The sequence below is a fragment of the Culex pipiens genome, unplaced genomic scaffold, assembly GCF_016801865.2.
Source record: "Culex pipiens pallens isolate TS unplaced genomic scaffold, TS_CPP_V2 Cpp_Un0001, whole genome shotgun sequence".
NCBI classification, from domain to species: domain Eukaryota; kingdom Metazoa; phylum Arthropoda; class Insecta; order Diptera; family Culicidae; genus Culex; species Culex pipiens.
In genome coordinates, this window is record NW_026292818.1 from 1,426,976 (window position 1) to 1,445,248 (window position 18,273).

Consider the following 18,273-nt stretch of genomic DNA (forward strand, 5'->3'; position numbering starts at 1 on the left):
GAAATCGATAGGTGAGAGTGGCGATTTGATGTTTATGTTTCTTGTATATCACGAATTTTACCAATTTGAATATTACTATGTGATACAGAGGCGCCGACTAGTCCAAAATGTTGGGGGGGCACGGTTGTTTTCCGAAATCGATAGGTGAGAGTGGCGATTTGATGTTTATGTTTCTTGTATATCACGAATTTTACCAATTTGAATATTACTATGTGATACGATTTTTTTTCATCCGGAATCCATTTTTTTTTTTTGAAAAAGATAATTTATTAAAACGTGATTGAGAATGATAATTGGGGAAATTTTTTATATTTTTAGAAGGCGAATTCCTTCTAATTGGCATATTCTCACTTATTTTCCAGAAGAAACAGTCAATAATAAAAATAATCAGATATTTATAATTCAACAACACAAATATTCTACAAATGAAAACATAAGTAAAAAGCAAAAATTTAGAACTTTAGAAATTGGAAAATACACATTAAAAAAAAACAACAATTTTTCAAATCTGCAATTTAGAAAAAATAACAGTATACCAAATTCAATATTCCAAAATTTAAAAAAAATAGCATAAAAAACTCTAGGGTTAAAAAAACTCATGGCTTAAAAATTTTAAGAAATCAAAAGTAGAAATTCAGAAATTTAAAAAAATCAATACAATAAAATTCAATGTTTAAAAAAATCGAAAATTTCAAAAAAATTAAAACATTTATTTATTTGTTAAGAATTTAAGAATTTAAGGGTGCACAGCATCCAAGGAAGTTGTTGTTTTCTTATTCCAAAATTGACAAACTTATGGACCCAATCCTGCAACAATCTGATTGTAAAAATAAATTTTGTTGTAAATCGCTTAATAGACAGTACTTTAGGGGATGAATAAAAAGATATAACGATTGTTTCCCTAGTTTCGAAAATACTAAAACTGCTCTGGTTGATGTGCACCGTTAAGAATATAAGAATTTAGGAATTTAAGAATTTAAGAATTGAAGAATTGAAGAATTGAAGAATTTAAGAATTTAAGAATTTAAGAATTTAAGAATTTAAGAATTTAAGAATTTAAGAATTTAAGAATTTAAGAATTTAAGAATTTAAGAATTTAAGAATTTAAGAATTTAAGAATTTAAGAATTTAAGAATTTAAGAATTTAAGAATTTAAGAATTTAAGAATTTAAGAATTTAAGAATTTAAGAATTTAAGAATTTAAGAATTTAAGAATTTAAGAATTTAAGAATTTAAGAATTTAAGAATTTAAGAATTTAAGAATTTAAGAATTTAAGAATTTAAGAATTTAAGAATTTAAGAATTTAAGAATTGAAGAATTTAAAAATTTAAGAATTTAAGAATTTAAGAATTTAAGAATTTAAGAATTTAAGAATTTAAGAATTTAAGAATTTAAGAATTTAAGAATTTAAGAATTTAAGAATTTAAGAATTTAAGAATTTAAGAATTTAAGAATTTAAGAATTTAAGAATTTAAGAATTTAAGAATTTAAGAATTTAAGAATTTAAGAATACAGATACACAATAGGTGTTTACTAAAATAAAATAAAAAACATTATGACAATTTGATACGAACAAAAATTTGCAATTTTTTTTAAAATGAATTCAAGAAAAAAAATTACCTAAAATTTCCAAAAAAAAATATCGAATTTATCAGCATTTTTTTTAAATGTAAAGCTGTCAACAAATGACCATTTTGAAAAGTGTTTCAGTTCATTCTCGCTAAATCCTGATCTACAATGGCAAATCGCAGAATGTTGCGTCTGAAAACATGATGATTGTTTTGGCAAAAGTTTACGTAAGTTTGCTCTTGTACTAAGCTTGCTGGTTTTCCTACCTAGTTAGCATAAGAGAGCGCAGTAGTATAGATGAAACGTTGTCGATTTAGAAATAAATTGCATCTAAATCCAGAAAATTTTAAACGATTTTGATCAAAAAATTTCACCGATTTCGAATACAACAAATGTTTTTGAACTATTTTACAGATTCGCTTACAAGAATTCTATCCAATTCCAATTCAGTTTTAAATATTATTTCAGGGTGACCACTCAAGTTCCATTTTCAAATTCCCGACTTTTTCCCGACTTTTTTTCCAGACTTTTCCAGAATGCTCAAATAAAAGGCATTTCTTATCTAAAGAATGATTTCAAACAAAAAACTTTCCATAAGAACAGCCAATATTAACACCCAAAAAAAAATCTGAATGAATTTTTAAAAAAATCCAAACCTAGGCATTTTTTGTAAATACAAAAACTAAACAACAAATAAAAAAACTTCAAAATGGAATTTCATTATTATGATTCAGAGTAGAAAAACAAACAATTAGTCTTTCAAAAAAATAATCGAAGGTTCAACAATACTTATAACTTCCATGTTATTTTTTAAATTGGCAAACGTATAGTTTTTGTTTCTTCGTTTCAGCTGGAAATGACAAAAAGTTATACTTCTTAATAATTTTAAATCAAAGAATGATTAAAATATAATAGCTGTTATTTTTCATTCAAAGGATTTAGAAAAATGTAAAAAAATTGATAAAAAAATGTTTTGCCAAGTTCCCTTTTTAATTTTGTAATTTTTGAATCAATGTTAAGTTATCTAGAGGTCAGTATTTTTTTTTTCAGTGAAAGTTCAGTTTGATATGATTTTATGTTTTCCCACTTATTTTAAACAAAGTGTTTGAAGAGACAATTTTGTTAAACAATTTTGCAATAACTCGAAATTTCTTGGATTATGGTTTTTGTAATTCCAATATTTTCTTTATATTTTCAAAACGTAAAAAAGTTTTTCAATTTTGGATTTTATTCGATATTTATGTTTTCTGAAAACTGAAAATCAAGCTTTATCTATGGTAGGTAATTTACCCATACTCACAAAAAAAAGTTCAAGGGCAACATTTGGAAGAAAAAAACATATTTTAAATTACTTCATGAATTTAGACAATTAAAAAAAATCACCAAGAAAAAAAACATTGCTAAACTCAAGTTGGAATCTGCTTTCAAATATTCAATTATGTAACAAAATGAAATAGAATAATAATTCTAAGCTGGCCATTAGGCTCTATTTTTTATTGGTTTTTCATTAACTTTACCTCTTGTTTGACGAACAAAAATTAATAGCGATCATTTGATTCATAAAAATTTTACGAAAATCTGACTCCAATATTCATTAAGATTTTGAATGTCTTAAACAGCTTTTCTAAACTCAAATATATTGAAATAGTGAAAAGAACCTTAAATTTAAAGTAAGTTACTAAAGCAGAAATGAGTGAATTCAATTTGAAAATTGTACAAAATATTACAAAATTATTCAAGAGTTAAAAAAAAATTCAAACAAGTATGCTCAGAATTCCCGACTTTTCCCGACTTTTTGACAAAAAATCATAAATTCCCGACTTTTTCCCGATTTTTGGCGGATTTTGGCGAATTCCCGACTTTTTCCCGACTTTCCCGATTTCCCGACTTGAGTGGCCACCCTGTTATTTTCAATTATTTCTGTGATTTTTGAAATAAAGAATATTTTTCTTCCAAAATTTTTGGGGGGGCACAATGTATGGGCTGCCCCCCCTGCCCAATTTTAAGGGGGGCAAAAAGTACCGTGCCCCCCCAGAGTCGGCGCCCCTGATCCATAGCATTCATATCATTCCAACACCTTATAGTGTAAAGTGAAAAAAAGTGTGACATTAAAAATATGTTTAGCGGTTTTTCAATCGTTTCATAAAAAAATCACAAAGATAGATTACATCAATGAAGTAAAATCAAAATTTCCTGGTAGATAAACATACAAAATCATGTTTTATTGTTTGCAATTAAATTAAACAAGGTATGAATAACTCTCCACAATTTCGGAAATCGAATATTCTTGTCTTATTGGACAAAGTGAACCCTCTGAAAGTTTCAACTAAATAAAAAAAAAACAAATAGATACATTTTTAAAGAGGCTATGAATTGCTTATACCTTAAAACTAAATAAGCTACGGAAAGTTAAAACATTATTCTTTGTCCAAAAAATAGAGTTTTGAATTCACGAATACCATAACTAGAAAGCATTTCTGCTATTCAGGTAAAAAACGATGCTGAAAATCACGTACAAAAGCAATTTCGCCAATCACTTCCCTGAACCTTGCATCAGGGTCAAGCCTGCTCCGCTAGACACGACGTCGGTGTCGACCTTTGGCCCCCAGAATCACTGAGGAAAAGAGCAACCGAACGCAGTCGGAGAGCACAACTTCATTCATAACAATCCCAGCAAGCTTGCAGCAGTCGGCTGGACGCTGTCTGTCGTGGATCGTATTTTTTATTGTAATAATAATTTAATTCAATCAATCCAATCTAGTACCGTTTCCTCTGTTCTGGTTTAATTTTTGGGTGCTCTCTTTTCGGTGACTTTGGAATGCAACGGAATCTTTCGGAAGAGCTCTTTCAAAAGAAGTTTCAATGAAATTAGCAACGGTCAAGCTGGCACAGCTTGGTGGGATAATTTTCAATTTACCCCCCTTCTATTGCCTGGGTGGTCCAAATCGGCCACATGTGATTTTCTTGTTGTTCCCGCAATTATCGCGGAAAGGTTCGACCATAAAGGCCAAATTTTCCGCTAAATTTCCTGCGCGACCATCATCAATCTCTTCCCATGGCACCATTGGTCACCCAAAAGCCGCCAAATTGGCAAGACATCAACACAGCGCGGCGGTGCTGGGGTTATTTCTAGGCAATTTTTCAATTATTTGATCATTTTCCTTAATTTTTGATTGCTCGATTCGCGCGAGCGGTGGCTCTCTTCTACTAGACCCGTGGGAAAATCAATCTACCACCGCCGGCCGCCGACGTGGTGTGGCTTCAACAGCCGACCGTGGTGTACCAAATACGGCCACATCAACAAACTCAAACTCATTCACATGTGGGAGAGTGAGCGAGAAGGGTGTAGAGAGAAAACGAGGAGTGTTTATGACTAGGCTAATAAAATATCGCGTTGATGATCGATGATGATCTCTGTTTTGGGCTTCATTTGATGGAATTGCAATCTCAGCGACGGGAAGAAGTGCTGATGAGAGCAAAGTCGGATCCGGATCAGCGATCTGATCGTTTTTTGCAGAGATTAACGGAATGAGAGAGGGGACTTTTTCTTGTAATTGCAGAATAATTTTAACGAAGTTGCACAATTTTCTCACGAACTGTACATTAAAATATTGACAAAAAAAATGTACTTAAAATAAATTCTCCGATTATAAAATAAATCGTTGTAGTTATTTCATTCCTTTCTGCCCACAGCGAAATCGTTTTTTTGCCATTTACTGTCTTGATAAAATTCGGTTAAACATGAAATGATAAACTTGAAAAAACAGCCTAAGCAAACTGTGCAAGAACAACTAGTTGAATTCATTTTACAGTTTTCAAGAAATTTTAATCATGTGTGAAAATTTTATGTTAAGCAACATAAAATTTTCACTTCTGGCATGTGAATAAGTCAAAATTTTGATTACCTATTTTTCATGTTTACAGTAAGGCGTGTCTCAAAAATCACATTTTTAAAACATGTTCTGGGGTCGGTTAACGTATTTTTAAAAGCAATCAACAACAGACATTTTTTTGATTAAAACCCGTCTTGATGTGGATTTGGGTTGTAGAGGGTTGTATCCTCTGAAAACGTTTGAAAGTAAACACTGAGATTCCATGTAAAAAAAGGTTTTTGAAAGTTTGCTCTGATGCTTTAGGTTAATTTTGCTTGAGTTAAACATGCTCAAAAACTTTCTGGAAGCAGGCCACTCATGTCTGGAACTCGGGAAAGTCGGGAAAAAGCGGGAATTTGCAAGAATTCGGGTATTTGTAATTGAATAATTTTGTCAAATATTCGGGAATCCCAAGCGAACTTGTTTAAAAATTATTTTCCATCTCAGCAAAAATTTTGCAATATTTTGTACAATTCAAAATTGATGTCAATCAATTCGTCTTTAGCACTTAAGTTTAAGGTTTTTTTTTCACTATTTTAGTTTATTTGAAAATGAAGAGGCTGTTTGAGAAATTAATAATCCTAATCTAATAAATATTGGATGATGATGATGGCTTGAATTTCACAATAATTTATATGATTTAAATTTATTTTTGACAAAGTTTATCAAACAAAAGTTAACATCTCAACTTTAAACAACAACAAACCTAATGAAAACCTAATATGAAAATAGAACTTTATTCCAACGTTTATGTCACGGTATGTCACATTTTCCAAATATTAAAAAAAAACAGATTTGAACATGTGTTTGTCAGTTTTTGATTTCGGGTAAATGTTTGTAATGTTAAAAACAATTCAATCAGTCTTTTCAGATAATTATTCCAAATGTTAAATTCCTCTAAAAAAGTGGGTTTCGGTAAATGACTATAGATAAAAATGGATTTTCATTTTAAAACATTCAAAAAGCAAAAAAAAAATCAGGATTTTTTTGTTTAAATCATTACAACAATGTTAAGAGAATTTGTCTCATAAAACATTTCGCTTGAAATGATTTGTTAACCATGGAGTCTTATCAAATAAAACAATATTGGATAAAAAAATAAGAAAAATCTGAATTTACAAAGAATATGAGGGAATTTAGTAACACAATGTTTTAAACAAATTCCTAGATATTTTGATATTTCTTTTTAAAGAATAATACATTTTGTATTTTTTTACTATTTGCTGTCCTTTTCCATTTTCCAGTTAAAAACTAGTTACAAATACTTTATGTTTGGCAAGTTTCAAAATTAACACTGAAATTATATGTTTTGTTAAGCTTTCAGTAATTTTGTGAAAACTGATTGTATTGTTTTCACTCTGCATCAAAATATTGAGTGCTCCCGTTTTTGAAGATTTTTTTTTTACGAAATGTATGTTAAGTTACTTTTTTGCTTTGATTGTCAATATTTTTAAAATTTTAATAAAAAATTTGTTCGAAGATTGACATATTTTTTTTATAAAAGGTTTGAGCGAGTTTTTCACCGCTGTTTGAGCGAGTTTTTCACCGATGTGAAACAGGTCGTATCGAGGTGCTCCTTCGATGAAACTTTCAGGGTTTGTTTGTCTATACATGAGATGAACTCATGCCAAATATGAGCCCTCTACGACAAAGGGAAGTGGGGTAAAACGGGCATTGAAATTTGAGGTCCAAAAAACATGAAAAATCTTAAAATTGCTCGCATTTCCGTAAAACTTCCTCAATTCCAACTCTCTTAGATGCATTCGAATGGACTTTTGAAGCCCTTCAAAATGTGCTATAGACATCCAGGATTGGTTTGACTTTTTCTCATAGCTTTTGCAAATTACTGTTAAAAATTGATTTTTTTAAAACCTTAATAACTTTTGGCAACAGCCTCGAACACCCATACTCCCATAGGTCAAAAGTTAGGGAATTTTGTGGACTATAAGCCTACGGTTTTAACTTTTTGGCCAATCGCAGTTTTTCTCATATTTTTACGATTTTTCTAGAGCAAACATTTTACAACGTTAGTTTTTGCCCTGTAGGCCTCCATAGCGGCACTTTTTGGTCTCAATTTTGACATATTCGGAATCCTCAGAAAATTTTACATTATATTGAGGTGTTGGAATTTTGAATTTGATTGGAAAAAATGCCATTTAGAATTAATTAAAATATTATTTAGCATTTTGTCGGATTAGGGGTAAAACAAGTTTTCGCCTACTTGATACTGCTTTTGACTTATTTGATCATAGGGTAAATAAGATCGATTTCTTTTTTCAAAAATGTTTTATTTAATTATTTTTTAAATCAAAATTACAACTCCAATACTTCTAACTTACGTGAAATTGCCCGAGGATTCCGAATATGACAAAATTGAGACCAAAAAGTGCCGTCTTCTTAGCCTACAGGGCAAAAACTAACGTTGTAAAATGTTTGTTCTGGAAAAACCGTAAAACTATGAGAAAAACTGCGATTGGCCAAAAAGTTAATACCGTAGGCTTATAGTCCACAAAATTCCCTAACTTTTGACCTATGGGAGTATGGGTGTTGGAGGCTGTTGCCAAAAGTTATTAAGGTTTTAAAAAAATCCATTTTTAACAGTAATTTGCAAAAGCTATGAGAAAAAGTCAAACCAATCCTGGATGTCTATAGCACATTTTGAAGGGCTTCAAAAGTCCATTCGAATGCATCTAAGAGAGTTGGAATTGAGGAAGTTTTACGGAAATGCGAGCAATTTTAAGATTTTTCATGTGTTTTGGACCTCGAACATCAATGCCCGTTTTAACCCACTTCCCTTTGTCGTAGAAGGCTCATATTTGACATGAGTTCATCTCATGTATAGACAAACAAACCCTGAAAGTTTCATCGAAATCGGAGCACCTCGATACAACCTCTAGAACAAACCGAGCAGAATCTACAAATACTGCCTCTTAATCATTCTTTAGGAAAGAAATGCCTATTATTTGAGGTTCTGGAAAAGTAGGGAATTTGAAAATGGGATTTATGTGGTCAGCCTTTAAAAATCGTCCTTAGAATAACTTAAATAAGTTTAAATTTCCCGGACCTGGACGCTTGGATATCCGGACACCTCTTCTTGTTTTATCGATTACTTGGACATAATTTCACATAAAAAAAAAACTGTGAATTTAATGAATCTTTTCATAACCTTTCATCTCATCAATATCAAAATAAATAAAATAAATTAATTGAAAACAGCTTACAGCTTCAGCAGAAATTGATGCCTCTGATATTTTAATCTAAGCAAATTATTATAAAAATGTTGATTTTTTGCTGTTAGCAGCCTGTTTCAGACCTCAAATTTTTGTTCAAAGCAAACGTCTTGTTAAATTTACAGTTTTGACGATTTTTTTAAACTTTTCACTTTTCTTTACAATACGACTCGGATTTAAGCCAATTTTGAAATGGAGCTCTAGAATTGCTCATTTCTTGGGAAAACCACAATGCCACTAAATATTGCGATCTAACTTAATCCTTAGATTTTTGAAACATACAATTTTGTGATTTAAATTGATGTTGAAATCATCAAAATGAAATATATTCTACCAAATGTGGATATAAAAAAACGAGAAACGGATGGCGCCATGCAAATGCATCTAGTTAAAAGTATAAGAGACTAAATAATTGAGACCCTTAAAATGAAAAGCATCAAGGTCAACTTAAAATCCTTAAACTACCATGCGACACTATTTTGGAGGAGACGCATGGTAATTAAATGGAGCGTGTTTTCAAAATTAACGTCATGATTCGAAATCCGGACACTTAGTAGCATATCATTTCTGTTATGGCTGGCAAAAAATCATGTAATAAGGTGGAAATGTAGAAACATCATCAGGATGTAGTATAAATAGTCAGTTTCAAGAAAATGCATGCAAAATATGTCTTTTCTAACAATTTTTCCTCAGAATTTCAAAATTAAAATGACTTGTTGTGCTTCGAATCCCGGACACTGATAAAAGCTGATTCGAAATCCGGACACTTTTGCTTCGAATTCCGGACACTCGATTTTACTTATGAATCGCACAAATTTGGACTGAAATATTAGTGAATGGCATTCTTTAGGTCTCAAACAAGCTGTTAACATCAAAACAATCGATAGTTTATATAAAAAACTGCTAGAATTTAAGGAAAATCGAAACCATAAATTTCTCACGGTGGGTAAGAAGGGGATTATTATGCAACTTGCATGCACCTCGGAAATTCCTTCTGGGGTTTGTTGGGGGGACTATTCTGAGTCAGAAAAACCGATTCCCAAAATATTCTGTCGGTGAAAACTGATTTTATCTCGATTTGAAGATAAAAAACCTAATATATCACCTAAAACCTCAAAAATACGTCTAAAATCTCGGTCTAACTCTGGACAAAGAAGTTAATTTTCATCAAGATATCAATTCTTAGTTCCCAAAATATAATCCTGACATAGTACACCTTAAATCGGTCCATTACTTGAGTCCCAGCGTCATCAGGAGGTGTAAAATAGTGTTATTTAAAAAAAAATATTTTCAATTTGCTCTGGTAAATCAACTGTCATGTCTGAATTCGAAAACTAATGTTGTAGCATTGTTGCAAACAAAATGAAGAACAATTTTGCAGAAAAAAGTATGACATTTTATCCATTTTCGGTAATGTTATGTCTATTTTAGTGGGAAAGTTGCTGCCAATTTTCAAAATTCTTCGATATTTAATCAATTCCTGTTATAAACAGCTACTATGATCATACTCAGTAGGATGTAACAAAAATTACATTTTGGCGGGCATTCAGGGGCTGGTTACGGTGGGCATACTGAGTCCAAATCCCAAATATGAGCTTGATTGAACTTAATAGGAGCTGTCGCTATGCATTTGAATTTTTCATAGGATTCAACTCGTAAAAAACATGTTTTTCAAAAATGTAGATTTTTTAGGCACTTTGGCCACTGAAGCGTTTATTGTCAACATCATTGGCGTGTAGGCCAGATCCTTGCGCATGTTTTGGTATATATAACATTGAATTGACGCACTCTGGAGCTCAGGCCTTCAAAGTTTTGAAATTTTTCGAAAAAACGGATCAGCAGAAAAGATAGGCGACGCGCCATTCCATTTTGCTCAAAACTTCAATGTTATATATACCAAAACATGCGCAAGGATCTGGCCTACACGCCAATGATGTTGACAATAAACGCTTCAGTGGCCAAAGTGCCTAAAAAATCTACATTTTTGAAAAACATGTTTTTTACGAGTTGAATCCTATGTAAAATTCAAATGCATAGCTCCTATTAAGTTCAATCAAGCTCATATTTGGGATTTGAGCGCAGTACGCCCACCTTAACCAGCCCCTGAATGCACGCCAAAAAGTAGTTTTTGTTACATCTTACTGAGTATGATCGTAGTAGCTGTTTATAACAGGAATGAGTTAAATATCGAAGAATTTTGAAAATTGGCAGCAATTTCCCCACTAAAATAGACATAACTTTACTGAAAATGGATAAAATGTCATACTTTATTCTGCAAAATTGTTCTTCATTTTGTTTGCAACAATGCTACAACATTAGTTTTTGAATTCAGACATGACAGTTGATTTACCGGAGCAAATTGAAAATATTTTTTTTCAAATAACACTATTTTACACCTCCTGATGACGCTGGGACTCATGTAATGGACCGATTTAAGGTGTACTATGTCAGGATTATATTTTGGGAACTAAGAATTGATATCTTGATGAAAATTAACTTCTTTGTCCAGAGTTAGACTAAGATTTTAGACGTATTTTCGAGGTTTTAGGCGATATATTAGGTTTTTTATCTTCAAATCGAGATAAAATCAGTTTTCACCGACAGAATATTTTGGGAATCGATTTTTCTGACTTAGAATAGTCCCCCCAACAACCTCCAGAAGGAATTTCCGAGGTGCATGCAAGTTGCATAATAATCCCCTTCTTACCCACCGTGTTCTGCTTTGCCTTCCCGGTGCTTCGAACGCCTATGAAATATTTCAAGTGAAATGTTTCGCATTTTTGGTAAACTTATAATTTTATTGTATTTAATTGTGTTGGCATTAACTACAGCGTTCAAACAAACTTTAAATGAAAGTTGATGTTGGAGTTCATCAAATAACACAGTTTTGGCATTCATAATGCGAACTTATATCCAAATAATTGATAAAACAAAATGAAGTGTCCGGGTTTCGAAGCGTCCGGGAATTCGAATCATGACGTTACACTAGACTGAAATTTTCTTTTTTCTTTTCCTACCCTCTCCCCAGGTCGCCCAAAAGTCGTACGGCAACGAGAAGCGCTTCTTCTGCCCACCACCCTGCATCTACCTGTTTGGCGAGGGCTGGCGGATGCGCAAGGAGCAGATGCTGCGCCGCGGCGAAAGCGAACAGTCCACCCAACTATGTGCCTTCATCGGGATCGGCAGCTCCGACCAGGACATGCAACCGCTGGATCTGAACAACTCGAAGCAGTACTGCGCGGCCAAGACGCTGTTCATCAGCGACTCGGACAAGCGGAAACACTTTATGCTGTCGGTGAAGATGTTCTACGGGAGTGGGCACGACATCGGGGTGTTTCAGTCGAAGCGGATCAAGGTGATCTCGAAACCGTCGAAGAAGAAGCAATCGCTGAAGAATGCGGACCTGTGCATTGCGAGCGGGACGAAGGTGGCGCTGTTCAACCGGTTACGGTCGCAGACGGTTTCGACGAGGTATCTGCACGTGGAGGACGGCCACTTTCACGCGAGTTCGACGCAGTGGGGCGCGTTCACGATACACCTGCTGGACGACAACGAGAGCGAGTCGGAGGAGTTTCAGGTAAGGGCTTGGCGTTTTTTTTTGGGACGAAGTGATTTGGATCTAATTGGGGGATTGTTTCGACAGGTTCGCGACGGGTATGTGCACTACGGAGCCACGGTGAAGCTGGTCTGCTCCGTGACGGGGATGGCCTTGCCCCGGTTGGTGATCCGGAAGGTGGACAAAGCGATGGCATTGCTCGAGGCGGACGATCCGGTGTCACAGCTGCACAAGTGTGCCTTCTACATGAAGGACACCGAGCGGATGTATCTCTGTCTGTCGCAGGAGAAGATCATTCAGTTCCAGGCCACGCCCTGTCCAAAGGAACCCAACAAGGAGATGATCAACGACGGCGCCTGCTGGACCATCATTTCCACCGACAAGGCCGAGTACCAGTTTTACGAGGGGATGGGACCGGTCCGGACGCCGGTCACGCCAGTGCCAATAGTCAATTCGTTGCACCTAAACGGGGGCGCCGATGTGGCCATGCTGGAGATTACGGGTGACAACTTTACGCCGTCGTTGCAGGCGTGGTTCGGCGACGTCGAGGCCGAAACCATGTACCGGTGCGCGGAATCGCTGCTCTGCGTCGTGCCGGACATTTCGCAGTTCCGCGGCGAGTGGTCATGGGTAAGTTCTTTCACAAAAAAGATCACACACACTTTTTCATAATAGCTTTAATACCGTAAACGAGACTACAAAGAGGTAACTTTCGAAAAGGGTCCTGATTCTCCCCCTGTCCTTCTTCACTACTTCCCCGGACTTTTACTCCTGGACGATTTCTTAGTCTTCTTCTTCCCTCCACCCCCAGCTGCTCCCCCTCCTCCCCCACCACCCCCACTCTGATTGCCATCGTCCTCCTCCGCCGACTTGGACCGCGTCTTGGACTTTCTCCGGATCGACCTCCTCCCGCCACCCCCAATTCCACTCTTCTTCGACGTACTCCCCCCGCTTCCGCTGTCGATGCTCTTCTGGTTCAGCTCTGCCAGTATCTTCGTGGTGCTGATCTGCTGCTGCGAGTTCGTCTTCACGATCGGCGCCTTCGGTGCGATCCGCGTGTACAGGTCGTAGTTAAAGTCCAGACACACCTTGCCGTTGCAAAACTCCTCGGCGCACTCGTTGCACGTGAAGATCCGCGACTCGATGATGCCGGATTTGTTCTTCACCTTGCGCACCGACGACGAGAGCTGGTTCTCACGCTTATCGCGTTGCTCGGTTTTTATCTGCAGCTTGCCGAGCTCCACCAGTCTGGTGATGTGAGAAATATGAAACGAGAGGGGAGGGGAAATGTGGTAATTTGAATATCGTGCATTTCGGTGGTTGTTGGAATGTTGTTATTGGGAGGGATTTCAGAAGCAGATCAATGTGAAGTAATTATCTGCTGAAACCACTGTAATTATATCAACTTAAAATACTTTGCAACAAATTTACAAAAAAAAATCCAATACCCTTTGCATTATTGTTAGTTCACAAGCAGGATACTTCACCATTTTGCCTGAAATTTCCAAAGATTGTCTATAAGTACATATTTTCGAGTTAGTTTGCAACAAGACATATCTAGAGTTTTTTTTTGAATAGGTCCGATAAACATATGGAAGACAATAGTTTATAGGTCCTTTTAAAAAAAACTCTAGATATGATCATTTTTGAGTGGTTTTCGATTTATGCACTTAAATTAAAATTCATAAATATCTCCATGTTGCTCAATTATTAAGGTCCTTCCTGAGCTCTTAAAGAGTTTGGAATGCCCGAAACTTAAACAGAAATTAAATTCATTTGGTTTTAGAAGCAATTTCAAATAAGAGCAGTACAAAGTTTAATATAAGTGCTAGTACAACAAAGTAAATTTCAGGATATTCTCTCAAAGTTTTCAGAAAGATTAGAAAAATTGGTACGAATCCTAACCAGCTATGTTAAATCTATATTTTACAGATTTTTCGGTTTTAAAAATCAAGAATATCTGTATAACAAACTTAAAAAAAAATCAAAAGGTCAAAACCTGAAATACAAAAGTCATTCAATCCTTTTATGGTCCCAAAATATACAAATTACAAAACACAAAAATGTTATGTAAATATTAGGGATTTCTCATCGATTTAGTGTCTTCAGCAAATCTATAGGTTATAATAGGGACATGCCTGAAAATAAGGCACGTTTTTTTAACCAGCTGTTTTCATAAAATGTGAAATCCTTAAAAACACAAACCTGAAAAAGGCAACATTTCTGCTAATGAAGTTTATTAGGTAAAAAAAATCACAGAAATACATTTGTTTGTGAAAAAACATGATATTTTTAAATTATTTAAAATGTACCCAGACAACAAAAAATCAAAAAATATTGTTTTTATACATTAAATTTGCAATTCAAAGGCGCTTCACATTATTTTCGATAAAATGCATCAATTGCATTTTGAACCCATTCAAGTATTAAATTTGTTTAAAAATATGTAAAATTTTATGTAAATTGAAAATATGATTAGCTGCAAAGCTTATAAAAGTAATTACACCTTTTTTATTTTGATGTCTTATAACTCTAATACCCGATAAATTTTAAAATAAATAACTGTCTCTGTAACACTAACAATATGTCGTTGACTAGATGTCTAGATTCGCCGATTAGAACTTTGGGAGAGGATTTTTCTTTAAAAAAAAATCTTCAAATTTCCACGAGAGTCTTGCCTACACGCCTGAGAAAATTACAGAAATGGCTTAAAAGTGCCCTAAACGGATAAAAATAATCATCAAAAATAAATTAAAATGCTTAAAAATTTAACCGTAAACCTTCGAACAAATGATTCACCTAACATTTTGTAGTATACTGGTCATACTCGAAACCTATTGTATTGGTTTTTACCAAAAATTGCTCGAGGCTTTGAATGAAAAACTCGGAAACTAGCTATTTATCACAACGTTTTGCTATAACTCATCACATATAGCTCTTATCACTTTGGTGTCTTTGACAAAGTTGTCGTCCAAAATCAAAATTTTACATAGTTTCAGACAAAAAACTGATTTTTGTTTTTTTTTGTACAATAGGTCCAAAAAGGGGGCAAATATAGAGCTTCGCCGTCTTCGACAATGTTTATGGACATTGTCTAACCTACAATTTAGCCACATATGCCAAAGTTCTATCTCTTTACTGTCAAAAGTTAGAAATTCCATGGTATGCTGTGATGATTTTCTTTTTGTTTTTTTTTTTAAACACGAATTTCACCAAAAGTAGGCCATGACAATGCTGAACAAAGTTGTAGAACATGTCTAAGCACGAAAATGCTTTCTTTTAGCTCTAATCAATTAAATTCGTAAAACAGCCTTTTGGACCACAGTGCGTTTTGTTTCGATTCAAAATAAATTTATCTTAAGTTAGTTATATTCGAATATTTGCATAAATTATCTGCAAAATTTCATCTAGCACGACTTTTTTGTATTTATTGAAATATTTAGCTACAGGGGAATCAATAAAAAATGGTTAAACTTATTTTTATATTTCCTCCAGGTTTTTTATTCCGAAATTTAAAAACATTATTGATATTTTGGTCTTAAAATTCAGATCTGGTTGTACAAAAAAGAGGAACAGATGAATACCTATCGTACTTTCAATTGATTAAAGTTTTTATTGGGACTATAACAGCATGCATCTTGCTTATTTTGGATTTTTTTCTCTTCAAATTATAGTGTACATAACCACCGATTTCCAAATTTAATGCTGTAAAAATCTACTGTCCCTACCCAGACTCTAATGCTTTTTGTCCTAGTTGGTAATAGTGACTTAAATAAAGATAAAACATAATTTGAAAAATAGTTGTTATACAAAACAACAAATTGTTAACTTTCCGGGATATTTTTGTTTCTGTTAATTTTAATTTTTGTGACATTACCAAAGACATTGAATTGAAGATGTATTTGTATATTTATAAATTATTAAAAATGAAAGAAATGTATTTATACGAAACTTATTCAACTTGAATCACATTGGATAAAGAACTGTAACTAATTTAAAATCCTATGCATAACAATTTACTTAAAGTTTTAAATATTTAATACAATCTATAAACTACTGTCCCTTTTCAGATTTTAATTTGATTTTTTCACTTTGATTGGCAATTTCAATTGAAAAGTTTGATTTTTTTAAATAGATAATTGTGATTGTTGGTTCAACCTAGGACATTAAAAAATATGTGCTTATTTAATGACGACAAATTATTTTTAGAGCCATTTTAAAATTATTATGACTCATTAGGGCAAGACTGTATGAAAGAAATAAAATTGTTAAAATTTTGTGGGTTCATCAATTTATCAGTTCCAACGAATTTTTTTTAAGGAACATTTCAAAATTATCCACCAAAAAAGGAACTGAAAATTGCAGTGCTGGAAAAACTATTTTATTGTTACACTCTGCATTATGTATTACCCAACAGGTCTGAAAGGGTTGAACGGCAATGAATCTCGTTGTTTCCAATAAAAATCTTTTTTATAACCTAATACCTTCATAACCTAATTCCGCACTCGACTGTCCCTTGAAAATCGACACTGAGAGAGTCCACTATATTTGGAAATCTAACCTTAAATATATAGGCAAAAGTTAATAAACACAGTTGACGATATTAGCGCGGAATTTAGAATAATCTTTTTTGCAAAAAAAACCCAAAAATAAATTGCTAAACGATATTGTCTAGCAAGTTTCAAGATCAACTCTTGACAAAAAATTTAAAAATAAAGCGAATTCATACCAAATATTGTTTTATGATTGAAGTGAAAATCATGTTTTTGTTTTTGGTTGAAGAAACTTTCTGTTTTTTTTTTTTTTCAAGAAAATAGATGAAACCAATGTGCAACAAAACATTTCAGCTTTAAAAATTTATTAAACTCGAACATTCCGCAGCACCACATTTCCATCATGGGAAATCCAACACATGCTTTTTCCACAGGGCTTTTCCACCCTTACAATATAGCAGCATGTATGAATTCCCGGGCAATGCACTCAAACTGTTGCACAAAACAACACAATCCACTGCACCTGCAGGTTGATGCACTCAACACCCCCACTTTCGACCATCAGACCCAAAAATCTAGTTCACCCTCTCGGCAATGTGTGTCACTGTACTATTCCCTTTTCCTTCCCCAAAAAAAAAGAGATCTTCCAACTCACTTGCTAAAGTACTCCTCCTCAATCTTCGTTTTTGGCCGCTGCGGCGTCAGCATCTTCCAGTCGATCGACACGCTGCACAACTCCATAATCACCAAATTCCGCATCTCCGTCGGAATCGGATCCATGTACGTGTACAGCTTGTCCCGATCGCCCCCGTTCTTGAGCAGCATCTTCAGCTCCTTCTTGGGCATCTTGTAGCTGGTGTCCTTATCCTTGAACCGAATCTCCTCCGGCCGCACCTTTATCGGACGCGTCTTGTAGTCCGGCACCTTTTCGTACATCTTCTTGAACTCTTCCCGGGTGGTCGCCGTCGACCGGGACAGGTCCAGAATGGGGACCACCTCCTTCTTCTTGCCGAACAGGTCGTCCATTCTGAGCGATGATGTCTTCTTGAGGATGGGAAAATCTCGTCAGAAACAACCCCTTTGACTGTGTGATTTTTTTTCTCACCAAGACTTACCTTCTTCTTTTTCTACAACCAGAGCGGGGAGAGGGAAAAACGTAACAATCGACGTTTGCGGAAATTAAATATTCATAAGGAGAAGAAAAAAAATAAGCTTAGATCTAACAATAGCTTCTGGGTATTACTGCAGTAGTTGTTGCAGTGACTGAGACTGCTCCTTAGGACGACCTCCTCGGAGGAAGCTCTTCTCCGTACTTTGGGGGGCTCTTCTTTCTATTGTGTTGTTGATGCGGCAAACTGCTACGATATTATCGATTTAATAATGGGAAAACCTGTTGCTATAGTACACACGCTCGCTCGCCTCGTGGAAAAGCCGCCGAGTTTATTATCACTACTGTGGCTGATGATGAGGTTTAAGGGTGTGCTTTCACCTGTGGTGCGTTTTAACCTGATGGGAGCTTTCTAGCGGGTTGTGTAGGGCGCAGACTGATAAT

General features: G+C 34.4%; 2 protein-coding genes across 2 annotated transcripts in view; one reads left to right on the top strand and one right to left on the bottom strand.

The window, feature by feature from the left end:
- The window catches only part of LOC120418258 (suppressor of hairless protein-like), a 34,552-nt gene that overhangs the window by 11,932 nt on the left and 4,347 nt on the right, over window positions 1–18,273 (top strand). Inside the window, exons 3-4 of the mRNA XM_039580578.2 lie at window positions 11,701–12,249; window positions 12,316–12,858. Of these exons, the coding sequence (XP_039436512.1) occupies window positions 11,701–12,249; window positions 12,316–12,858 (1,092 nt within the window). The remainder of the gene's footprint in view (window positions 1–11,700; window positions 12,250–12,315; window positions 12,859–18,273) is intronic.
- Window positions 12,865–17,747, bottom strand: LOC120418268 (uncharacterized). Its single transcript, XM_039580590.2, has 2 exons — window positions 17,377–17,747; window positions 12,865–13,476 (listed from the first exon to the last, which is right to left on the bottom strand). Exons 1-2 carry the CDS (start codon window positions 17,745–17,747, stop codon window positions 12,978–12,980), a joined length of 870 nt encoding a protein of 289 aa, XP_039436524.1. The 3' UTR covers window positions 12,865–12,977.

Coding starts and splice junctions, on each gene's coding strand:
- LOC120418268 (XM_039580590.2), bottom strand. CDS start 17,747: ATGGACGACCTGTTCGGCAAGAAGAAGGAGGTGGTCCCCATTCTGGAC. Junction 13,477..17,376: donor GAGGAGGAGTACTTTAGCAA/GTGAGTTGGAAG, acceptor TCACATCACCAG/ACTGGTGGAGCTCGGCAAGC.